The sequence below is a fragment of the Nipponia nippon genome, unplaced genomic scaffold (assembly GCF_047370975.1).
Source record: "Nipponia nippon isolate SJK-2023a ecotype South Korea unplaced genomic scaffold, ASM4737097v1 scaffold_2, whole genome shotgun sequence".
In the NCBI taxonomy this organism is placed as follows: Eukaryota; Metazoa; Chordata; class Aves; order Pelecaniformes; family Threskiornithidae; genus Nipponia; species Nipponia nippon.
In genome coordinates, this window is record NW_028262336.1 from 108,574,345 (window position 1) to 108,601,107 (window position 26,763).

Here is a 26,763-nt window from a genome sequence, read left to right on the forward strand (position 1 = left end):
AGAAGCGAACATGCATGAGGAGGTACTTGTGCCTCAATAGGAGTGACATTTCTATTACATCAACAATGATCTCTACATATGAAACTATTTATAAAGCATGATATGAACATTAAATTAAAAAAAACACTGGGGGGGGGAAATAAATCTGTTAAAGATTTTCCAGTAAGTAAAGTACAGAAGTTCTCCAAATTTCTGTGTGCTTTCAAACCAGCATGTACCTACCTAGATGGTAAATACCACCAAAAGAAATACTTCATCATGTATGCACATATGTAGACCAGGACCTTTTATACCAATTATACCAACAATTGGACCAAACTGCAGGGGTTGGTCTGTTTTTCTTTTGCTGTGGTTTTTTTTGATGTGAAAATGCAACTATCATCATCTGGATATAGACCACTTTATAATTAATTAAAACTTACCTTTATTCAGATATTTACTTCAGCTGGTAGATTATAAATCTTAGCAATGTATACCTTTACATGCATTTTAAAAATTGTTCCTCAGGAAACAAAGTGAGAATCTACTTGGAGAAGATTCCCCACTCGCACACAAACAATTTGTAAAACACAGGACAAAACTACCATAAAATGGCTGCAAAAACCAAAACCTAAACAGATATCCTCATCTACTTCCCTGAAAACTTTTAGGCTGAAAGCTTTGGAAATAATTAAAACTGAGAAGAGTCACTAGTAGCTCATTTGCCTAAAACAAAAAACACAACAACAACAACAACACAACCCACACCACACCAAGGATACCAACATTGACTATGAACTACAAAGGCAATAAACTCCATTAAGATCAAGTTGACCAACTTTGATAATAATAAACAAGACTGAATTTTGCTGTACCAATTAGAAATTTGGTAAACGGTGTGACAGGTAGGCACAAAGTCCTCCTATGGTTCAAAAGCAAACTTGATCACAGTAAATCTAAATATTGGTTATTTATTGAGAGAATCATTCAACTATTGGGCAACCTACCATCTCAGTAATTCAGAAGGACTACTAATATCATAAACTGTAAAGCTGTAAGGTCTGAGAAGCCAGACATACACATAACATTGGGCTTTAGGGCAGGGTTTGAATGCAGTATGTGTTTTTCTTAGCCTGGCTATTGGACATAATAGCATAACGAAGAGTAACAGTTTCCTTGGCAGCTTCCCCATCTCTCTCCATGTTCTACCAAGTGCAGGGACACAGTCTGCCTCAGACTACTGGACTACAACCCAGTGTCCAAACACATTCCTATTCATAAAAGGTTCTTTTAATCCTACATAATAAAAGGTGATCTATAAATATTTTGAAAAGCAGAACCAAAACAGAAGAGAAACCGAGCCAATGTGGAGAGAGGCTGTTTCAGTTACAACAGGATTCAGATTCCAGGCAACAGAATGAAATGGTATTTTAGGCTTTATGAAGGACCATACTAGGGGGCAGGGGAGAGGAACAATGGTCAATTTTACACCATAAAGCAACACAGAGACAATAAGAATTTGCATACTAGGAGTTCTTGGCTTACTTGTATGAAAAAAATTACACTAAAAAGTGGATGAGACTAAATGAAATTTTTAATTTCATTATCACTATATTATATATATATTATATATCATATTGCTATGAAACATCACCAGGAGATTACTAGGCCAAGATTTCATTGTTCAGATAGACACTGGAAGGTGGACAATACAATATTAACATTTGGAAATAAATTTCAGCATATTTGCATCAGAATAATTCTAAATTACACTTCTTTTCAATGAGCAAAATGGCATCTGATTCAGAAATCTAATCTGAGTTTACAAGAGACCAGAAAACACAGAGAAGTGTCTGCCAAGAGGAGAGATTCAATAGAAAGGAAAGCTCAAATAGACTGAGTAGTTTGAATAAGCCTATCAACTTTGCTACATCCCTGCCCTCTACACAGAGCAGCAAATAAAGCAACAGACACAGAACTGTGCATCTTGAAACAACCAAGAACTCGGCATTCCCTGATCATTCCTGAACTGAACTAATGTATCTACCTAAAACACAAAGGCATGACAATATGGACAAACAAACCCAATTTCTTTGCATGGCAACAATTTCTCTTGGATGATTACAAAAGCAATTGCATTTTTGCCTTCCCTAAAGCCTTTCTATGAGGTAAAAAAACCCTGTTCAGCCATACAGATGAGGGGATAGTTCAACATACTGAACTTTTTTTTTTTTTGAGAGGGGAGAAGGTGCCTAAAACATTGAAATATTTCATAATCCTTTAGCAAGTATTTCTCAAACTAGGTTGCAACTCCCAATATGGTTACATGTTCCAAATGAATTATGAAAGGTCAAAAACATCACAATTATTTTTAAATGGAAAAATAAGGTTAAACTACAATAATTAAAATGAAATCTAAGGGAAAGAAAGAAAAAAAACAACAAAACCAAATTATTACAAAGCATTACTGGAAGAGTTCAGTTCCTCTGGGGCAGAGAAGTGAGAAGCAGTAGTAATTACTGGCTGCAAATGTTTACATGAGGCAGGGAACAGCTAACTACCTTTAATTGCTAGCAACAGCTTGGCTCCCCAGGGTGAGAAGGGTAAGCATTTTCAACCATAGCTAATAATTATAGCCCTTGCCCTGTAGTGCCCTGTAGAATCAAGCTGCTGCCAGCAATTAATGATAGGAAACTATTGGTTGGCACGATTAGAGGGAAGGTGTTACGTTACAAAAGATAAACCCCCAAAGTCTGAGAAACATTACACTTGAACAAAATAAATCCACTCTATAAAGGAAAAAGGTCCTTCCTGAGTAGCATCTTCACATCAGAACATTACTACAGATGAGTAACTTAATTAGCCCACATTAGAAAATGTTCCTCAAGTCAGCTTCATTACTTACTCCCCATTCATTCAACAAGAAGTTTGGGAACATGTTTAGCAAGTCCATTTTCTTCCTTCTGTTTGCTGTAACAGTGTCTTTGCCCCTAGTTCCTCCTGTTTCATGGACAGCGGGCGATGCCACACTTCCTCTTTCCAATTCAGGGTTGGACATACCACTGGTGGAAAATGTTCTAAGGCTATCCTAGAGGATTAAATCTAAACAAGAAAAGGTTTACGAAGACTCGAACTGTAAAGACTCCTCCTGTCTAATAACTTCCATGTAATATTTAAGTCTGGATAAGCTGGTAAATCGAACTACACAATTCCAAAGTTTTCTTCCACTGAAGATCTGCAATTGGATTTTTTTCTGGATCACTCATGTCCCAAATTACATTTCTGTTCCTTAAAATGCACTTACCTCTGGTGGGCTTTGAATTTAAGATTTACAAGACATTTTCTGTACCAAGAAATGCACAATTAAGTTTGACATACAAACACATGAGCAGGCTATTGTGCTTTAAAGTATTGTGAGTAATCTGAGCTACAGTAATGCTCTCTATGTGCATATACTACTGAAGCAAATACAAGTGATCTTAAGCCTTCCCCATCACAGGCTAAATTAAGCAGCATTACCTTAAATTACCATAGCTAAAAGGTATCACAGTAGCATTAGCTAGGGCTCATCTGTTGTACAGTGAGTTGACCATATCTGCATGTACAAACAGATAAAAATAAATATCACATTGTCAGATAGGAAAGCTCAGGTATACAGCATCATATTTTCCTTGTACTACTTATAACAAAATTAAGCAATATATGCAATTTTAAGTTCCGACATTGACTTGTTTTGTAAGACTTCAGTTTTTTAACAGAAGGTAATGGCAAAGACACCATTAGAAAAAGAGGTTAAACACTCAGCTAGGGTGCTAGTCTACTGAAAAAGAACCAACTTTTGTTGTATTCTGTCTTGAAGACAAAAAGCTAACTACATGCCATTGGTATCATCATTGCTATTTTCACCCAACAGCCATAACCAATTAGCTGGAATAAGACAATACTTGAAACCCAGCTATGGAAATGAACTTCAATATGTTACTGAGGAAAAGCACAATAGTCTGGGCAGAATCCCTATACAGGCACAATCAGCCAAGAAGTATCTTAATTGTGAATACAACTGTGTAACTGGATTTAGTAATAAGTTCTACAAGGTGTTACACCTGAACATTAGGTATAGCCACCAGGAGTATCCTAACAGATTTGCAAGCTGGTAATATGAAAAAGAGAAGTTGTCTTGTCATTACTTTTTAAGCTTTGTGGCCAATAGAGCTACAAACCCCTTCACATGGTTTGGGTTTGTTGCTAACCAAGGTACTCTCTCCTCTTCCTCTTTCATTACAACCTTTCACTGGTAGTGAGGCAGACAATACTTGCTTTCTGTATCTCAACTTGTGAAGGTTGGAACCAATTTTTTTACTTTCATATCCACAAAAAAATGGAATAGGAGCCTGATCAACAGGTTAAAAAAATAATTGTGTGTTTGGCTGGTTGGGGTTTGTTGTTGGGTGGTGTTTTTTTGTTTGTTTTTTTTTCCTTTTTTATGAAAAAAAAAGGAAGAGTATGCTAACATTTATAATGTTTATATGTTTATAATTTTAAAGTTTATAATGTTATACATTGCGATTACACGCACTTACAAACTAGCCACCCTTCCATCTGGAACCCCTTTTTTTAAATTGTTCATGGGTTTGGCTGGGGATAACACTTTCAGTAGATGAAAAGTATACAGATACAAACAAAAAAGATTCTTCTACCCAAAGAAAAGTAAAACGTGCAATTTGCCATGGAAATAGGTCTTATTCCAGAGCAACATATTTGATCACTGCAAAAAAACCATTCTTGGTTCAATCAAATTTTAGATCTGCAACAGATCAGGCATAACATCATGCATTTTAAACCATAGCTAAGGAACACTTCTCAGGTATACATACGAAAAAGTGTATTTCAGAAGCCTATATGCTGAAGACGTGAAAATCTTGAAGAGTTCAGAAGGAACTAAGGAAAACTGACATATCTTTAAGTCAAATCTTTTCTCACCAATTTTGCAGCCTAGATAGGTTGGATAAGGTATGAATTACCACAACAGCTAAAACCTAGCATGGATGTAGTTATACTGGCAAAGTTCTTTTACAGGAAACTAATACCACCTGCTGAATTGAAACAAGCAGGTGGAAAAGTAGGCTTTTTCCACCATCATTAGAGCAGATAGTTCTGTGTAGCCAAGACTTGCCAGCGTACCACCACCCCAAGATGTACTTTCAGAAACTCCATTGCTAACAGAGCACACAGTGAGCAAACCACAGGTTTTTTAATGCTTAAACATCTCTTTTCTAATAGGCCAGAAGTTTTTATATTACTTATAAAAATAGTGGGAAAATGATGCACAGTTCAGAAGCAAAAATATAGACAAAAGAAGATTAAAGACTGATGTGACTTTTACTCTGGTCTTTACTAGGCATATGACTTTTCAAAAATGGTATATTTTCTAGCTGCTTTAAATATTTGTATAGTGTCTTCAACAAATGTATGCACAAGTTTAAAAAGTCTTTCAATTATTTTACTGCAAATCACTCCTAAAGACTACATACACCTTGGCATAGAAAGAATCAAATAAAGCTTGTAAATATAAGCAAAAGGATCTTGCACATCAAAGTTACATTTGCAGTTAATGGCTTCAGCTTGTAAGCTGCACCTGACAAAGTCTCAGTGGCTAACTGAAAAGTTATGCTTTAAAAATGGGGAGTGAGGTTAGCATTTAATGTTTTAGATGCCTGTAGGCCGTAACATATACCTGACCTGCTTAGATACAAACCCAAAACAAGCAAAGGTCTTTTTAATACAACTCTAAAGCAAGTGATGCGCTATGCAGTCATCTTATTCTGCTCTTTTCCTTCAAATACACAACAGGATGAGGCAACACAAATATGACACCTCCTCATCAATGTAAAAATGTTACACAGTTCTAAAAAGGAAGTGCTTTAATAATTTGATTTCTACATAACACAGTGATCACTAATCCATACACAAAAATGAATGTGAATAATATATTCTCTCATGTCACACTCAAAAATGAAAAATACCATACTACGTAGTAATTACTAAGGCAGCAAGAGCACACAATCAAGGAACAATTCCAATTATTAAAAAAAAAAAAATTAAAATGGGTTAGATGATATCACACCCTTAAAACACATTTTAGGCTGAGATAAACATCCCAGTACCTGCAAACATTTATTAGTTTTCTCCAGAAGCATAGTCTTTCTATATACCTGCAACAACTTTTTTTTCATGACTTATGAACTGTAATGTTTTAGTATTGCAGTAGAGGTGTATAATCCCAGAAGGAAAATTTCAGGTTTGAAATATAAATTTAGCCCAGGTACATTATAAAGTCTGCGCAGCCATAATCCTGCAGTTTACAACACAGCGGCACGACGTGGTGTTTGGTAATGACCCCCCAACTTCTCAGACCATGACTCATGCTTCTGAGATGGTATTCAGGAGGCTATGAAACAGAAAACAACTGTCTCGGCACATTTTAATTAAAGGTAAATACAGCAAGACCAAACATGGCACACGTGGCTTTTCAATGAACACCACTGAACAATACAAAGATCAGGTATCAGAGGTGTCAAGACAGAGCTGGAGACGGGAAGCTGGAGAGAAATACAGCTTCCCAACAGGCAACAAAACTAGATGGAGGACAGGACACTCAAAAATAAACTTGCAATAGTTTAGGTCTTAAGAATTTGGTTTCCACAGCACCTGAAGTCAGCTTTATTGTTTTCTTTTAACAGAAGAGGAGCAACTCTCCTTGTACTCATTAAAAAGCTTGCATTTATGCAGACTAGGCTTACAGGCAGTCTTTTGTTTCAAAATTATTTTCTCTGCACATTTATTACTGCTGATCAAAGTATATGAATTAAAGAAGTCGGCTGTCCAATCTTACTTGCTGTAGATCTCCATTGAGAGCACTAAGCAGCAGCACCCTGTTCTGGGTGAACTTCCATCCAAATAATCTCTCCTATACTTTCTATTCTAATCTAGTTTAGTGTCTTTTGGTCCTGGCCTTTAGTCACCTAAAACCAATGGAAGGAGTTCTCAAAAGAAAAAAAAATTCTTCAAAATACATACAAAATAGCATTAAAATTGTATTGAAAGTTGTTCACTACAGCAGTTGGTTCACTCCTTGCAGCCTGTGGACTAACAGTGGTTCTCACCTTAATGGCCCTGCTCTAGGTGTGACTGAACAAGTAAAAGAAAAAAGTGAAATGGAAATAAACCAATGTTAGGAACTTTTCAGAAGAGTTCAGTTTTCATGAGGATTGAAGGTATGAAAAACCAAAGTAAAATGCAAAAGGAGTGCTTTTCACTATCTTGTAAGGCTGACCAGTGACAAGTAGAGGAACCCTTTAGCCTGGATTGGTGGCAACAGTCTCAGAACAAATTTAAACAAAAGTTTCATCAGAGATTTTCTTTTTAGTGCATTAAGCTGTCATTCCCTTGGCAACAGATTCTGATCAGCTATGTTGCACACATTTTTATGAACTGTTTACCAGAACCACCAAAATGAATGCAAGGAGTTTTCCAGCCAGATCATTTCAGGGTTTAGAGAGAAGCATTGTTCTAGATAATGGCTAAAGCCAATTTAGGAAAAACACCCAAGAAGTTCCAAGTTCAGAATGCTACCCTATTTTTAACAAGCATAACATGTATTTGAAGATAAGATAAAATAAAATGTGACATCATTATTCTCAGGAAAGAGGGTTAGTCTATTACTAACTCTAGCTTTTGTTCCATGCTTCACAAATCCTATTTGTGCATTGTAGATTAATACTTACCTGAAAATCTCTTATAGGAAATTCACTTTAAGGTTGCTTGTCTTACTGCATGTGGAGTTACAACAACCGGACAGTAAATCCAGAAGGTTTTACAGTTGACAGAACCTCCACCAAGGCTCCATCTACAGAAATACTTAGCTCCTTTGATTTCATTTTAAGTATCCTATAAAAATGTCTTTAAATAGTAATCTTAGCTTTCCTGAAATCTAAAATTGAAATGCAGTTTAATAATTTCTAAACAGAGAAAATAACCTCGAGAATGTTCATAAAAATTCAAGGACTATGTTTACTTTTTAAACAAAAACATCTTTAAACATCAAAATAATCATAAGCAACTCGAATAGTGCAGTCACACTAACTAGTTTCAAAAAAGCTGCCTAATTAAAAAGCAAGGATATTCAGAATTATGATCACCAAGTCTTATCTTTATTATTTTATTGATATAAAATACTTATGTCCATATGGCTTGCCCATTGTTAAAGGGCTGCCACGATAACATGATCAGCAATATCCAGAGACAATGAAGATTAATAAACTTAACTTCCTTGCTTAACACAGCTACATCTTACATGCTTTTACAGAAACTATTCATGGTTTTATGCAACACAAACATGCAGTTTTTACATAGTTGCAAATAACTTAATAGTTCTAAATATTTAAAATATCACAACTCTAATTTGTAAAGGAAAGCAATTGGTCTTTATTCACTTACCAAGACTGTATTATATCTGTCCTCCAAGTCAGTGATAAACGAAGGAAATGCTGGTTTTGCCAGCTAGTTCAGAACAAACAAAACCTTAGCCCTGGGCTCTTAGCAAGAAAATGAAAAGTTTTTTTTCAAATAGTAGATGTTGTAAATTTCTACACTTGAGCTCATCATCAAGGCTCCCTTTAGAGTCAATGAACAGAAGCACACGCTTCTAGAAGGCTATCTGTCTTGTGTTACAGGAGGCGTCAAGCACTGGCCTGATAAATCAAATTGCTCAAGCTCTAAACAAATCCCAGTTACTGGGGTGGGGGGGGAAATCACACAAGTTTTTAAATACCTGGCAATCAAGCATTTAGTGCTTTTGAGGAAATCACTTAAAACAATTTGAATATTGTACTCAAAAAATACTAAAAATATTAAGAAGCTATATCCATGACTATTTGCAATGTATTGTCTGGTAGTAAAAATCAGTCAGTCACAAAAGTGTGATTAATTTCTCCTAACTTTAGCCACCAATTTTTATCCACTTAAAGCAGTAACTGACATCTAGTCTTTTCCCAAATACTTTTCTCAATGTGAGATGAATGTTCCTTTAAGCTGCTCATCTCTCTCTACTGACTATAGAGGGAGCCTGGCTGCCTAGATTTTAGACAGCTCAAGTAATATTAGATGAAAACTTCCCCATTACTAGTATTATTTAACAACCTTTTATACAAACATACATTACAAAATAGCAGTCATAACAAACAATAAATTATTAATATGCAAAGCAAAACACAAACCTCTTTCAATTAATGCCAGTTATGTCTGAAATACTAATTGGAAAAAATCCAAGTCAATCGGTTTCACAGATAAATCTTTCTCTTGATACTATTGTAGCAGCAAGTGGCTTAATTTGCTGATTTTTTTCTTGGGGAAAAAAGGGATCAAGTCAGAAAAGACTCTACATCAGTATTTGAGCTTTGAGTTACTTGAGCTTTACACTCAAACATTAATCTGTTTGTTTCCATTTTCTACTGTTTTAATTAACTTTGAAGTAATTTTTAATATTAGAGGCAGTGGTCCCTCTGGTAATACTTCTGTATGATAGTGCATTTTCTTTTGTGTATGTGGTTTACATACATAAGCACACACTCACACTTGCACACATATATACAGTGCTTGCAGACTGAGTTAAAAAGGAATCTATGCTTACTTTCATTCTTACTGTCCTCAGTAAGTGGATAAACAGTACATTTATAATTGTTCACATCCAACTTCCAGTGCACTATACTGGCATTAAGGAAAAGGGTAATTCAGAGATTCCATGCAGTTTGAATACATCACAATATTAGGAAGTTAACATTCTACAACAGCATTTCATTTCAAGGAACATTAGTCTGATGGGCCAATTATGGTAATTATCTTTAAGCCCAATTTTCACCTGCAGGAATGATACAGAGCTCCTAACTGCCAGCACACAAATGAAGCGCTATGAAAAGTCACAAGCATGCTGATGTAGCATGCGTTCAACACAATACATTATAGACTACAAGAAAGTTCAGGATCATGTGGCTAATAAGAGTAGTGAAATATGGAAGTCATCAGTGAAAGTAAAATCTGGTAACTGGTTGGGACAACATGTCTTTTTTGATAAGCCACAGTTCACAAAAATGAGAAGGAACTCTGGGGTAACCAGCCTTTTGTCTCTTATTCCAGCCACTGCATTTGTAAGTGTATAGAGGAAAACACCACAACCGGCATTGGTGCAGGTCAAAGGTGTTTGAAGTTGCTTTCTAGCCCTCAGCAGAAGTAGAGATTTGTCAATACAGATTACAGGGGAAAAAATCCCCAACCCTAGCTTCCCAATATTATAGAATGTCTTTCAAACGAAATCCGTTTCAAACTGTAAGAACTACTTTTACATCATGGATAAGTAAATGGGGGAACGATTCTTAATGTACTCAGAACTTTTTGCCATGAAGGCTTGCAGGTGGCTTGTCTTGTGCCTCAGTACAATAAAAATAATTTGTTTTTAAATTTAATAAGCTATGTCCTAATTTTCATATTGAAAGCATTCTTATAAACTTCAGTTTACAAGTACTTGGAATATTTCTTAATACCAGCAGCAGTCTGATCTGGCATAGCAAAAATGGAGTAGTAAGATCTTATTTATATCAGCAGTAACACAGGAAAATAAATCTAGTAACATTAGAAGAATCATCTTTATTTCACATAGCATTTCAAGTTATTCCAGATCTTCTTCCCTGTCAACTCATATACAAATATGCTACTTAAGATTTACTTGTTGCTTACCTTCCTCCTTTGAGACACGCTGAGGGCAGCAAAGTCATTAAACAAGGATGAATTTGGTGAAGTTAGTGGATCTGTAAAAAGAATGTAAAACAACATGTTATATACCTCTAATATTAAAAACAAATTTTACATTTTTTAATATTTCTGTATGGAAAAAATCCTTTTGACAAAACTAAGTTTAGCAACGACACTGCTAAAACCCGCAGCATTTATTAGATTCTGTGCAACTGCTCAATTGAAATGGAGCTCATTAGCAGAAGTTAGTAAGTTTAATTGCTGTTGACATTACTTAACAACCATGTAACATTTCAAAGCCTTCCTCTCCAGTTACCTGAAATTAGTAATCTTCCATATAACACAGTCTTACAAATAATCATAGAATCATAGAATCATTAAGGTTGGAAAAGACCCTTAAGATCATCAAGTAGAAACCATTAACCTAACACTGCCAAGTCCACCGCTAAACCATGTCCTCGACCACCACGTCTACCCTTCTTTTAAATACCTCCAGGGATGGAGACTCAACCACTTCCCTGGGCAGCCTGGTCCAGTGCCTGACTACCCTTTCAGTGAAGAAGTTTTTCCTAATAACCAGCCTAAAGCTCCCCTGGTGCAACTTGAGGCCATTTTCTCTCGTCCTATCGCTTGTTACCTGGGAGAAGAGACTGACCCCCACCTCGCTACAACCTCCTTTCAGATAGTTGTAGAGAGCGAGAAGGTCTCCCCTGAGCCTTCTCTTCTCCAGACTAAGCTACCCAAGCTCCCTCAGCCGCTCCTCATAAGACTTGTGCTCCAGACCCTTCACCAGCTTCGTTGCCCTCCTCTGGACACGCTCCAGCACCTCGATGTCCTTCTTGTAGTGAGGGGCCCAAAACTGAACACAGCACTCAAGGTGCGGCCTCACCAGTGCCAAGTACAGGGGCACTATCATTGCCCTGGTCCTGCTGGCCACACTATTCTTGATACAAGCCAGGATTCTATTGGCCCTCTTGGCCACCTGAGCACACTGCTGGCTCATGTTCAGGTGGCTGTCAACCAACATTCCCAGGTCCTTTTCCGCCAGGCAGCTCTCCAGCCACTCCTCCCCAAGCCTGTAGCATTGCACGGGGGCCTGATGTGGATCTTATTTGTCCTGTCACTGTTCTGCACAAATTTAAATCAGAACTAAAGGTAGCAAAAGTCTACATTCTATTAGTAGCGGTTTATTGCTTTTTCTTCATCCCTATGCATCCCTTCTGGAGTTGAAGCACCAAAAACTGAATAAGAATCACAGATGCAACTGTGAACAACAAATTGCATGCACAGAGCTGTCAAAATTAGCAGATGACTGCCAGCTGTAAACATCAGTGTTTTGATGAAACACTTCCTTCAACATTAATCAAAACTCCTTAAAGGGGTAATTCTACAAGTGAAGCACAGCTTGGGGGGCAGGGAAGAAAAGGACCTGAGACACAACAGAATTTAAATTGGTTTCCAAAAGTCAGTCTGGTTTCTCTCCTTCACATGCATCACCATTACTATTTGGCCTGTCACAGTCAAACTCTGACTGCATTTAAAACTGGAGACCTCCACTGCCTTGAATAGCTAATTGTTTGGTGGGACAAAAGAAGTAGAATTAATCACAAAACCTACTGGCAATGAACCAGGAGGAAGAAAAAAAAAAAACAAACAAACAAACAACAAATTTCAACTAAGTTAATTTTATAGTAGTCACTACCATGCTTAAAAAATTATAACCCTAGTAAGTAGACTAGCTGCAGGGTCAGACATGCAAATGGATTTCTAGAACACCATTTACACAGCAATTTTCAGAGCAGAAATGGATTTTAAATGTGTGTCCTTGCTATAAGGAAGTAGTATCCTCTTCTTTAAAGAAGTTAGTTTGACAGCTATAGCTGAAATAATCTGCAGTGCCTGTTATAATTTGGAAAGCGATTCTGAAAAGTGCATTACAGAAGTTCAATATACCCTCCATAGTAATTTAGCGAGTATGTTGGCCTGCACTATGGAGACATCTTGTTTGGTTGAAAACCATGTTCCCAATAGCAGTGGGAAAAAAAAAAAGATAAAAGATGTAAAGTACTTACAGGACAAAACTTACATCTATTAAAAATCATCAGTTATGTGATAAATTTAGGCTGTAGGTTTTTTGTGAAATGTAAGACCTGTACATTCATTCCACACAATAACTTACTTGAAAAGCACAATAAAAAGGGATACTACTGTGGAGCAATAGAAATGCTTATTTAAGCTATCAGTGCTTTATGGTGGATATCCAAACTAGCATTTCACTTGAAGTAACAAGACCGATTTGGGGCGGGGGGGGGGGGAGGTTGGGGGGCTGCCTTGTTGCCGGGTTGTGTTTTTTTCTTTCCTTGCCCCCCCAGTTTTTCCCCACTGCAGCAAAGAGAAGACTGAAAATTTATGAGTTCAGTAGCACTTCAGCTTTGGATTACAAGTAATCACAATACACTACTGGTAAAAAATAAAGTTCTACTGCATCTCAAATCAAATCAGAGGAGAAAAAAAAAAAACAACCACCCTTAAGTCTCAGTTTTACTAAAGTGAATCTTTTAAATTTCCAAACATACTTTTATACATATTACTTTAAAAGTACTTACCATGGCCTGCATACTGCTTGGCACTGTCATTGAGAAGGCTAGGGGAGCTGCTGCTATTTGTCATCCTCTGCAAAAATAAAAGACAAAACTGTTCATGTAAAATAAAGCTGTAAAAGACGAAGCGAGAGCATTGGGGATCATATTTAGAAAGTTTTAAGAAGAGACCATGAAGCCTGTGCTCATTCCCCCACTTAATAAATACCCTATGCAGACAGTGGTTTCTAGTTCACAAAAATGTTTAATAAAATAAAGCATTTTGCAGGAGAGCAATGCAAACCAAAAACTACTGTACATTAAAACAGAACACTATCTTCATGAATTTCTTCTAACTTGGGAGTGTCTACCAAACCTATGGTTCTCTTCCTGTACATCGTCAAAACTTTAGATAAGCCAATTACTTATCTCCTTTAAACATTCTTTCACACTGTACTCCTGAAACAACTCCTCCCTTTATTATACACTATCATCACATGAAACTTCTCCAACGAAAAATACTCAAAACAGTATAGCATTTGATAGATTCTTTTTAAAAACAAAAGAACCTTTTGAGACCCTTCAGCGAAATCATGCAATTCTTGTAAAGCCAGCAGAACATCTGAAACCCTCTCAATTCTTCCTAGGCTCCACCTGCTTCTCCTACATTCCTCTAGAGATATGGGCTAGCAATAAACTGGACTAAGTGAGGCAGTGCTGCTATAAGAGCTACCACTGCTTTGATACAGAAGTTTAAAAGTGTCTCTCCTTACTCCTGCTTGTTATTTTCTTTGACCATTTTCTTCCTGTCTCCCAAAAGGAAGAAAAATGTGTGAAAAGAAAAGCAAGGCAAGGTCAGGAAGTGTTCTCCATCGCTAAGTGACACTACCAGTAATTTGTTAAAATATTCCCTGGCATGCTTTTGGCCCACACCAACCAGGACTCTCCCAGCCAATTTCCAGGCACTATTTAGCAGTGAAAAGATTTGAGATCCCTTCAAATAGACAGTTTGCATGCAGCCTCTGCTTTACCGGGTGAGCGTACACCAGCACAAACAGGCCATTTTGTGCCAGCTGGCCCTAAGCATCAAGGAAAGTTTCCAGGCACGTTTAATTTAGTAGTCTAGACACAGACTAAGACTCAAAACTGGTCACTGGAGTTCCCTTTTATGCTTACATTTTTCCATGGCCAGTCTCAATGTTGGTTGCAGAGGGTATGCTGGTCTTGACTGGGATAGAGTTAATTTTCTTCATAGCAGCTAGTATGGGGCTATGTTTTGGATTTGTGCTGAAAACAGTGTGGATAACACAGGGATGTTTTTGTTATTGCTGAGCAGGGCTTACACAGAGTCAAGGCCTTTTCTGCCTCTCACCCCACCCCACCAGCGAGCAGGCTGGGGGTGCACAAGAAGCTGGGAGGGGACACGGCTGGGACAGCTGACCCCAACTGACCAAAGGGATGTTCCACACCATATGACGTCATGCTCAGCATACAAAGATGGGGGAAGGAGAAGGAAGGGGGGAATGTTCAGAGTTACAGCATTTTGTCTTCCCAAGTAATTGTTACATGTGATGGAGCCCTGCTTTCCTGGAGATGGCTCAACACCTGCCTGCCCATGGGAAGCAGCGAATGAATTCCTTGCTTTGCTTGTGTGCGCAGCTTCTGCTTTACCTGTTAAACTGTCTTTACCTCAACCCATGAGTTTTCTCACTTTTACGTTTCCGATTCTCTCCTCCATCCCACTGGCGGGGAGTGAGCAAGCAGCTGTGTGGTGCTTAGTTGCCGGCTGGGGTTAAACCATGACAGAGGGCAAGCAGTTTACTACGTTATACTTCAATACCATTTCATCTAATTCCTGACCAGAAAGATCAATATTCTGGAGTAAATTTGGTAAGAACAGAGGAGAACCAACAGAAGCTGGAGTGTTACGCAGTATAGTAGAACTGTAAACCTACTGCAATTCAAGTTTCTCAACATTTGCAGTTTTCATACTACCACTGACTTCACCAGAAGCTGCAGCTTTTAATACTTGTATCTAAAAGAATGAATAGATTGTGTAAAGTAGTTTTTATGTGGAAAGCAAGTCCTTAAAAAAAAAAAAAAAAAAAAACCAAAACCAAACAGCCTGCATTATTAGAAAAGTAACTTGAAGAAAGTTTTGGTAAAAATTTAGGTACTTCAGCAGATACCTTCAAATGTCACCCACTCAACAAGATGCTCAATCCCTCGGTGCTTTATTCCCCCATGTATTATTTCCATTATCCATGCTCTGTTGCTACAGCAAGCTTTCTACAATCATTCAGGCTTCTCTGATACAACTATTCACTCAGTACAAGTACGTAGTACTATATGAAGCAGAACTATAGCACATGGCAGATGTCCTAGGACAATGTGTAATATATGTACACATGTAAATACTATGTAAACCTTCAGCTTTTCCAAGACTAAAATGAAGAAAGCTGTCTGCTACATGCTTTCCTTATTTTGATGCCACATATCTCATGTTTCTGAAATATACTGAACTGACACAATGTAACTCTCACTAAAGGATTAGTGATCAACAATTAATTCTTTATACAAAAGGGATGCCTCTCGTGAAACAAAGTTTACTTATTTCTACAAAACACTTTGGGAGACCCACACTAAGTTAACAATCTTGCCCAAGTTCAGGGATGCTTATCCTTCTGCTCTCCATCACTGAAATAAGAATACATCAAAATAAATAATTTCTGCTTTACAGTAGCTCAACTATTCATACATCCTATTCCCTTCCTGACTAAGCAATGGAAAGAAGTTAAACAGTTTTAAATATTTTAAAAGTATCCCTGTTATGCATCTTTTCTTGACATTTGATACATCCACACTGATCCTTATAAGAGGAAGTGGTTTAGGAAGACATTTCTAAAGGGAACCTTTCAGATTTGCACAAAAATTGTCCAGGCGTAGATAAAAATAGTGTTAATGTCTATTTATAACACTCAGATTTTCATAATAATTTTAATGCAAAAGGTAATGGTCTGTTGTAACAGGGATAAATATGATACCGAGATCTGGGTTGGTATCAAAGATGGTTAAGCATACGGCTTAAACTTGGAACCAAGCACTTTTGTGCCATCAATATTCTACCTCTTCCATTACAGGAGTTAAACATTCAATCAACAGACTTGCAATGTGAATAGGTGACTGCAATGATGAATCAGTGCTGATATGATCACTAAAAACATACAGTGCACGCAACGCAGACAACAGATTGCAACAGAACACATTGTTCAGGATTCCAGAAGCAGTGTGCAAACAAAGCCTACGAACAGCAACTTTTTTACAAAGTCAAGTCTTGTTGAAGGTGCAGACATAGTTTACATGAACCAGGATCCTGAGAAACCAAAGCTTCTCTCACTGATCTTAGGCAGCTCTTGCTTTAACAACTGCTTGTAAGTGGTACCTTGAATGAGGTTCAAAACCTTCGCTTCACCACTCGCTTTCATGAATTTTCATTTTGCTCACTTTTATTACACATGCACAAGCTTCTTACCTTAATATTGTTCATAGAAGTCCTGCATGTAATCAGTAAAGGATTTTTAAACTGTTTTAATATTAAAATTTCCAAAAGCATTTAGTCTTAATGAAGGTTATTTTTGTATCCGATTTTTACCAAGTCAGGCTGAAAATGTCGTGAAAGAAAAAAAAAAAAAAAGAAAACCCAGGTACTATTTGTTATTTGTGTTTTCCAGAAGGCAGTTTTGATTTTAAATAACACTTCTCAACCTCTTCTAACAGTGTTGAACTACTTTTCATACAAATTCAATTTCAAGAATGCAATCACAAGAACCTCAACCCAAAAGATGAAAGCTCCAGAAAGGTAAGAGCAACCATTAACAGGAGAAGAAAACGAACTATTCATTCCTATGCCAGGCAAGGCAAGCACACACATATGAGAGCTTCAGACTTTTTTAGTACATCATGACTTTCACCATATGGAAGTTAATATAGAAAGATAACTTTGTCATAACTAAGCGCCACACCAATGTCACTCAGTTCCATATAAACTCCTTTTCTTTGCCTGCCTATTGCTATGATTTTTCAGGTTCTTTAAGCACTAGTTAAAATTCAACTAGGCTGACTGGCATACATACTGCCCCTCTCCCTTTAAAGGAATTAAAAAGTTGTTTCTGTTCACATCGCAAAAGAAAGCTACTGCAGAACAAAACTGTCACATTCATCCCTGTCCAAGGATTTAACCTGAGGCTTCAGCTTAAAGTTCTTCCGCTGTTGAACCTTCCACCAGTAAAGAAATACAGGCTCTTTAATTTCACAGAAAAAATGAGAAATAAAGTTCTTCAAAATACTGTGTTAATTAGGTTACAAGAGGGGAATATGCTCATTCAGAAGTCTTTACTCTTTCTTCAAGCACCAGGATTAATCAAAGTAACTCATCTCCTCTTAGGAAAAGACTGTGTGAAAAGGCACTGTGTCAAAAATGAAACTTTTGTCAAAGTGAATCGTTATCTTACTGAGATGTAAGATAGCCAATTGCGTACTAACACTTCCTATTCAGAACCGCTGCAAGTTAAGGTCTTCTAAAAAATGTATTATTTTCACATAGACTTTAAGACAACACTGACAGCAGATCAAAAGTATCATTATTAAAATAATTTCCATATTAGGATACTATTTTAATAATAGTTTTGAGGACTAGATACTTTTCACAGACTCACAGAGGGGTTGAAGTGGGAAGGGACTTCTGGAGGCCAACTGGTCCAGCCCCCCCTGCTCAAGCAGGGCCACCCAGAGAGGGTTGCCCAGGACCATTTCCAGATGGCTTTTGAATATCTCCAAGGAGCAAGACTCCACTACTTCCCTGAGCAACCTGTGCCAGTGCTCAGTCACCCTCACAGCGAAAGAGTGTTTCCTGATGTTCAGAGGGAACCTCCTGTGTTTCAGTTTCTGCCCATTGCCTCTGGCCCTGTCACTGGGCACCACTGACAAGAGCCTGGCTCCGTCTTCTTTGCACCCTTCTTCCAGGTATTTATGTGCATGGATGAGATTCCCCTGAGCCTTCTCTTCTCCAGGCTGAACAGCCCCAGCTCTCTCAGCCTTTCTTCACAGGAGAGATGCTCTAGACCCCTCACCTTCGTGGCCCTTTGCTGGACTCTCTCCAATACATCCATGTCTCTCATGTACTGAGAAGCCCAGCACTCCAGGTGTGACTTCACCAGTGCTGAGCAGAGGGGAAGGATCACCTCCCTTGATCTGTTAGCAATGCTTTACCTAATGCAGCCCAGGACACCATTCACCTTTTCAGTGCTTCCTTGGTGCACTATGCTAGGAGAAGAAGTGTTACAAGAAATATTTCCACCTTCTAAAGGTATACACCACCTTGCCTCGACCCTTCAATGTTCAGTAGTGAAACCCAAAATTAAGCTGCACTTAAGACAAGCTTGCTTTCCTTTCATCTCCCTCCACTAAAGTATATAGTTACAAAATTCTCATCAAGAGAGAGGATGAATAAAGCTTTCCTGCACACAATTAGATCTAATTTTACATAGCTTATGTTATAAGGCTTATCGTGAGGGTTTTTGCTTTCTTCTCTACCGTTTCTTTTCCCCCAAATACATAGAGATGGCATTTGTTCCCTCTGCGTCCATATTCCTCGCCCTAACCCTGAGAAAATAAGTACTTTCCTCAGGTTCATTCCTGTGCTAAGTATGTTATCTCAAAGTATTTTGTAGTATGTCACAAGCTATTCTCTTCATCTTAATACTGTTCTACTGGAACTATATTTCAGAATATTTCTTCGTAATTTTTAAAATAATGTTAATTGGACTATGAAAGAAGTTATCCTGCAAAAGAATGAGATCGTCACAACCAAACAAATCATCGTTTAGTTGTCAGATTCTGTGACCTACAAAGGGTGATACCTTTTGCTTTCTTCTCTAAACAATCCAAAACTTGTCTTTGACAGTTAGCATATTTGGCACCATCTCCAGCATGTCCCACTCACAACTGTTTGAACTAAAGCAACTAGATTTCTTCAGAAAGCATTATGTAAACTGCATAATTTTATATTTAAAATAGCATGTCTAGTTCCACTCAGTTCACAACAGTTAAGAATTGAAGACATTTACAAGCTTCTGTGCTATAAGGAGAGTTTTATTACTTGACTCTTGGCAGATGCAGCAATGGAAACAAAGGTCTTTGTGTTTATTCAGCTGCAAGGCTTTGAAGTGAGCATGATCTCTACTTCTCAGGCTTTTGAAGAACACTTAGTACACCAACATCAGCATGGTGAAAGCAAGCAAGACCAATTCTTCTCCATTGCTTGGCCTTGCCAACTTTAATATCGAGGACTGTTGGGTCCTTTTTTATTTTAATTAGAGTGATTAATTGAAAAGTTGTGATTCTTACCTTCTACATAACCTGCAGTACAATGAAAGCCATGTAGTTATAAATCTCATCCTACCAAAATAAGGAAAACTGGATTTCTGTGAAGTAACATACATGAAGACACCTTCTACCGTTTTATGCTCTTCCAACCAAATTGCTCAATTCTAATATGATATTAGAAGTTTTAACATCAAGGTACTCCTCTGCCTCATCCTGCTATAAATTCCCCCAGATGATTCACATATCCTTTTACCATTCCAACTTAATACTGCTAAAGCTCCTTCCAGCACCACCTGTATCTTTGATCAAGCCACAGGTTAGTCAAGGGGCAGCACTAATGCCAGAAGAACACAGACACCAGCTAGCCAAGTGGCACACGCAGAGCGACTGAGCAAACAGCCAAGCATCAGAGGCATCCTGGCCAGCCAGCTCCTGCTTCCTCACTGCTGGGAAAGCCAAAAGCAATGAGCTGCTTCTTGAACCACACCTCTGACTGTCTCTTGGCTGCTGCTGCTATGCCAAAAAGGAAGAGAACAGCTTCGAGGACAGCATGCGGCCTGTGGGCCATGTGTTGTGCAGGCCAGCTCTGTTAGTAGTTAGAGAAGGAGAAAACAGAAAACGCTTTGATAAGCTGGAAGCCAATACTGCTAATGTAGTATATGAAAGCACATGCAGATTCAGGGAAGAAGAGACACATGAAAAAAAACTGTATTGGGGAAAACACAAACTAATGAGGTCAGGAGACTATTAATCAATAGGAAACTAGTTAGTAACAACAGAAAAGGCCGATGGGGGGCAATGAAAGGTTGGCTAACAGCAAAGACCTTTGAGGTAGGAGGAGTGGAAGGAAGAGGCAGAGAGATATTTTTCAGAAAGGAAGAAAGAAGAAATAGATCCATGGCCACTTCAAAAATCCCGCCTCTTCCGAACTGTACCAAGGATTTTTACTCTTTTTTTCCCCACTGCAAACTGAGCATTGCCATTAATTGCATCTTCACCACTAATTTAACCCCAATGAGGTGTTCTAGATCTCATAAAATATTCTTCAACACATACTAATGAAATCTCAAAGTCAGTAATATCTGTTCTGCAGAAATGTTGACCACTAGTCACCTACATTATTTACAATCAAAGAAGCACATGCCCTCCCCAATTCATCATGACACAATCCACTTTTACTTCCCTTCCTTTTGCTGCTTCCTTAACACCGTAACACAGATTATGTACTGCACACAAAAATATAATGATTGCAAAATTTGGATATAGCTTTGCTTAAGGCCATTTGGCTCCATTACATATTACCGACTCTGTCTATCTTTGCTAGTTTGAAGCCAGTTGAGCAACTTGAACCAAGCTTTCCACAGGTGGTCGTTAACTCCATTCCAGCTGTAGAGGTTAGTTTCAAAAACTCTGGGGTCCCTAGTTTGCCAGCACTGTTGGGGGGGGGGGGGGGGGGCGAGGGGACAGTGTTTGTTTAATTGCCATCCTTCTTCTTCCCATGTCTCTATAAAATGCAGACTACTTTCTTCTTTCATAAGGAAAGCATTCCACAAAGTTAGATGCAATAATTGTAACCCGCACAGGAAAGCGCACTGCCAACTAACAGCCTTCACAAGAAGGATGTGAACAGCATGCAGGAGTAAGGCATGGAATCATAAGATGAACATTTAATCGACTATCAAATGGATGCTCATTATGCATGCACCATGCATCTTGTGCCCTGAATAAGTCCCACTTATAGTATTCCCACTGAAAAAATATACAGTGTTATCAGGAATACATCTCAATACATAACCTCAAGGCTGCTGTGGTGGGTTGACCCTGGCTGGACACATGGTGCCCACCAAAGCCACTCCATCACCCCCCTCCTCAACTGGACAGGGGAGAGAAAATATAATGAAAGGCTCGTGGGTCGAGATAAGGACAGGGAACGATCATTCACTGATTACTGTCACGGGCGAAACAGACTCGACTTGGGGAAATTAGCTTAATTCATTATCAATGAAATCAGAGTAGGGTAATGAGAAATGAAAACTAAATCTTAAAAACACCTTCCGACCACCCCTCCCTTCTTCCTGGGCTTAACCTCACTCCCGATTTTCTCCACCTCTTTCCCCCGAGTGGCGTAGGGGGACGGAGAATGGGGGTTGCAGTCAGTTCATCACTCCTTGTCTCTGCCGCTCCTTCCTCCTCAGGGGGAGGACCCCTCACACTCTGCCCCTGCTCCAGCAGGAGGTCCCTCCCATGGGAGAAGTCCTCCACAAACTTCTCCAACGTGAGTCCTTCCCACGGGCTGCAGTTCTTCACGAACTGCTCCAGCGAGGGTCTCTGCCACAAGGTACAGTCCTTCAGGAACAGACTGTTCCAACGTGTGTCCCCTGTGGGGTCATAAGTCCTGCCAGCAAACCTGCTCCAGTCTGGGCTCCTCTCTCCATGGGTCCAGAGGTCCTGCCAGGAGCCTGCTCCAGTGCAGGCTTTCCACAGGGTCACAGCCTCCTTCAGGCATTGACCTGGTCCGGCATGGGGTCCTCCACAGGCTGCAGGTGGATATCTGCTCCAGCGTTAACCTCCATGGGCTGCAGGAGGCCAGCCTGCCTCACCATGGTCTTCACCATGGGCTGCAGGGGAATCTCTGCTCCAGTGCCTGAAGCAACTCCTGCCCCTCCTTCTTCACTGGCCTTGGTGTCTGCAGGGTTGTTCCTCACATATTCTCACTCCTCTCTCCAGCTGCAGTTGCAAAGGCTAGGGGTTTTTTTTTTCCCCCCTTCTTAAATATGTTATCCCAGAGGTGCTACCACTATCACTGATAGGCTCAGCCTTGGCCAGCGCTGGGTCTGTCTCGAGCCAGCTGACATTGGCTCTATCGGACATGGGGGAAGCTTCTAGCAGTTTCTCACAGAAGCCACCCCTGTAGCCTCCCTGCTACCAAAACCTTGCCAAGTGAACCCAATACAGCTGCACTGGTAACCTAAATTTAACATTTCTTAACATCTAACTGTATCTTATTAGTGTTTTTCTAGCAGTGCGTTTATTTGTGTGTTTGTGCAATTTCCCAGTTTTAAAAAAACAAGCTGAAAAAGTTTCCTCATGTTGCATCACTGATGCATCTATCTGTGAACTGCACAGATCCACCAGAGATAACTAAGTAACTCATAAATGGAACTGATGTTTTCATTTGCAAAAGCAAACCTGAGAGGCTAATGAGATATTTTACAGAAGACTCCTGATGTTTCATCGATGGCAGAACACTAAATTTTCAGTATCTTTAGTTTTATTCAAGGACCCGGAGAGAAATAGGTACATGGATTTGTTCTCTCCATGCTACCTTGCCCCAACTTTGCATTATGCCAACTTGTTTCTTTGTCCCAATTTCTGTATTTTTCACTTGTGCAATTCCAGTCCCCATTCTGCGAGCATCCCACCAACATCTCCTCTTGGCTTCAGTCCCTTTGCTCACTCTTTCCTAGCTCCTTATTCACTTATCTTCAGCTCAGTTTTTCTAAGCCCACAGCATAAGTCTCTTTTCCCTTATATACCTCTCTGCTCCAATTAACACAGATGCAGCTCTCTTTTTCATTAAATACAGATCCACTTCCATGCTGCTTCAGTCTGAAGTGGAAGAAAAGGAAAGAGGGAAACAAAGCAGATCAGCATTCCTGCTCAGAGTTCAGGCAAGGCCTAGATTAGGCCAGCGCTGTAACTGCAAGAACCTACTCAAGCTGGAACACGCCAATGCAGACTACATCTTTAGGAAATTATTTAACATCTATAAAGTCTCCAGTGGGTCTATATAAACCAGTTTTGCAAAGGTTTAATCAAGTGACAAAATCTGGGTAAATTTTCAGAGCACGCGCAAAAGGTATATCCTTGACACAACCACCAATCTATCAGATGTAAAGTCTGTTTCAAACCATAAAGCATTAGTATTATCTAAAGTAAAAGTCACTAAAATTTTTCCCTTGCCTTGTTCTCCAAAGGGCTGAATGACATGGAAAACTGCATTCCAAGTGACTAAACTTTGTCAGTATGGACTTAATTTAGGAGCTTACACAAAATCAAAACAGACATTACCAGCTTTACCTATGCAAACAAGAACTTAAATTACATGATTCAAAGGAAAAAAAAAATCAGTATAAGAATGCTTTTTAAACCGTAGTTTAATGCCTGTAAGAACTTTTTCAACACTAATGAAATCCTTCTTCAGTAGTAATTTTCCTTAGCCTCCAATGGGTAACAGGCACATCAATTTCTTCTCTTTTCTCAAAGAGAAACACAATGCCTTGACTGTAATCTCACAGACATTAGTAAAGTATTTAAAAATCCTATGAGCATTCACGTTAGAGGCATGCCTTATTGTCTTTCTAGAAGAAACAATTATAATTAAAATTTTTTGTGTTTAGAAAGACACCAGTGTTGCTGAAGAATACAGTTTAAGGATACAAAACATAATGACTTTGCACTAAAAGCATAAAATTATATGATCTCAGTGATACCAAAACTTGTAACTTCCAGCTTCAATAGTACACTTCGGGATCAGAGGTTAAAATTTTTCTTTTTAAATCATGCATCACTGTCAGTAATAAACATTTCCATAGTTTTGCAATTCTATTGAATGAGAAAATCCAGCCTTCTTGAAAACATGCAGTAAAAAAAAGAGAAAAGAAAAAAGGGAACACACCTAATCATTTCCCACCTTTTGCTGAGTTATTTTTCAATCCATAATACAGCCACAATTGAGATCAAAGTAAGCTCATAAGGAGAGTTTCCTTGATATAAAAGAAGAGAGTTGTTGTCAGGACTCAGTGCGAACTGTTTGACTTGTGCTCTCTTTCATTTACCAGAAACTGGTTTGTTAAACCTTTGAGTACAGGGAGAGACCATCTTCTTTTCAGCTTTTAAAAAGCGTACCAGTTTGAGGGAGTTGTTATAGTACTTTATGTGTTAATTCAATAGATACTTATTTAGGTTTTAAATATGACAGCCTTTTGCTGTAAATTTTGCATAATACTACCTACACAATAAATTCTACCTCATGAGAGTTCCTATGCCAACATCTGCAGAACACTATAAATACAAGAAAACATTTCAGAAGATTTAAATACGAATTCAACATTATTGAATGCCACCAGAGACTGAGTTTACAAATTCTGAAATTTTTGCCTCGTAATTTACAGGTTTGACCGTTCGCATTTTGCTTCAGTGACTTTTGATCTATGAAATGTTTCAAAATCTAATTTTTATATATTTAGTAAAAGGCTATCAAAATAAGCTGAGCCTAAAAAGAAATCTAGGAACACAGAGTTAATATATGTGGCAAAGCCCAACACAACAGCTCAGATAAGTGCCCATAAAACAGACTAATTTTAAAGCAATGATATTGTTTCATTTCCATTTGCAAGAGTAAGTTGAGTATATACTCTGTATATGCTACAAGATGACACATACCAGAAGGCTCCATTTTTCCTGCCTCTTGAACAGTTTTCTCTTCTTGGTGTAATACCAGCCAGAACCAATGAAACACTACACAATTCACTGCTATTACCTGCATCATGGGATACTTTGTTTCAGCGGGACTCCCAAATCCATTAACGCCAATGAAGCTGGTGCTAAAGTAGGAATCTGTGAGACTAGCATCAGCTAACCCACCGCCATCTATTCCGGGAACTAAAAGAAAAAAAGAAAAAATGTTTCAGAAAAAAAATTAGTTTACCATGGGTTTATTTGCTAATATCTCTTACTTTTTTTTTTTTGGCAGGGGGGTAGAATAGGAAAAGGCTGGTAACACTATTTCAAACCTATCTTCTCAGCAAACCAACTAAAAACACACTAGTGCACACAATGAAAAACTTTATGAAAGAGGTTGCTAAATGACAGCATATGCAGCATGAAGTTACAGCACAAATGCAGAAAGAGGCAGAAAACTAAAAAGCTTTGACAGAAACAATGAGGAGTTTGAACTTTAGAAACAAGAATAACAAGGCAAGTAATGATATCGGGAAGAAAAATCAACTAAAAAAACCTAGAAGGCAAGCTTATTTTAAGAAAACCTATATTCTTGCATACGCATCTTGGAAATATATCTGTCAAGTATAGTTTTAACTGGATGTAGTGGTTCTTTTAAAGGGTAACACACAGAAAATATACATTTAAAAATATCTCAAGTCCTCTCACACAAAGCACAAACATTTTAAAAGCTTCCTTAAGAGCATAAGACTACTTTTATTATCTCATACTTCATAAAGTGGCAACAATTTTATGAAATGTGGCCAAAAAACTCTTTTGGACTGAAAGCAAGTGTGAAGGATGTAAGAAGAAATTAATCCTCTGTTTAGAAACAAGGGTCTTGACATACAAGCACAGTACTTTAACCACAAATAAATGAATTCAATACTATGAGACTACAGAGAACAACAAGAAGCAGTCATAATTAACATTAAACACTCAAGCAGGTATTAGTTTGATAACAAAAAAAGAGTTTACAATGGTGTACAAGCTGCAGTTCGAATTAAGCTTCCACAAAAACACCCACAGCAAATTACAAAAACACTAATCAGTATGGCCAGGCCACTGCAAGCCAACAGGCATGAGTAATTGGTAGCTCCAAGGTAGGAAGGCACACATCCAACTCAGAAGAACATCCTGTACCAAACTATCCGACTTGAACTTCTGGGAGGACTCACAGACAGCCGGTGACACCCGGAAACAACTTCCTGATCCTAATCCTCAAAGGAAATAAAACGCAACTTTGTGGCAGAGCTAAAGGAATGCAGATCAGAACCTCTCAAATTTCATCAGAATGGGAATTTTCCCTCCAAAAGAGACTACATAACCTGGTGAGCCATTTCCATGCTGTAGGCACAGGAAAGAGCAAAATAACTACAGCCAGATGAAATCATAGGAAGGGCTGGAAGAGGAGAATGACTAGCAGCATCCGTATTACAGACAGATGGAAACACTGCCCAGCTGCACTCCCTGAGACTGGAGCTGTATGAATTAGCCAACCAGGGCTAACAGCAAC

At 38.5% G+C, this 26,763-nt stretch overlaps 1 protein-coding gene across 19 annotated transcripts in view; it reads right to left on the reverse strand.

Moving 5' to 3' along the window:
• Positions 1-26,763, reverse strand: part of PAN3 (poly(A) specific ribonuclease subunit PAN3) — an 86,401-nt gene that overhangs the window by 46,912 nt on the left and 12,726 nt on the right. For 11 of the 19 annotated variants that reach the window (XR_015705183.1, XM_087759427.1, XM_087759433.1 and 8 more), the window contains 4 exons: positions 25,288-25,409; positions 13,389-13,455; positions 10,768-10,838; positions 8,476-8,538 (listed from right to left, as the gene is read on the reverse strand). Coding sequence is in view for 18 of the 19 variants with exons in the window: in XM_087759427.1 (XP_087615553.1) it covers positions 8,476-8,538; positions 10,768-10,838; positions 13,389-13,455; positions 25,288-25,409 (323 nt within the window). In the remaining variant the exon portion in view is untranslated. Of the gene's footprint in view, positions 1-8,475; positions 8,539-10,767; positions 10,839-13,388; positions 13,456-22,152; positions 22,297-23,281; positions 23,355-24,423; positions 24,512-25,287; positions 25,410-26,763 lie in introns of those variants that run through there. The other 8 variants (XM_087759436.1, XM_087759438.1, XM_087759429.1 and 5 more) reach the window with 5 other exon arrangements.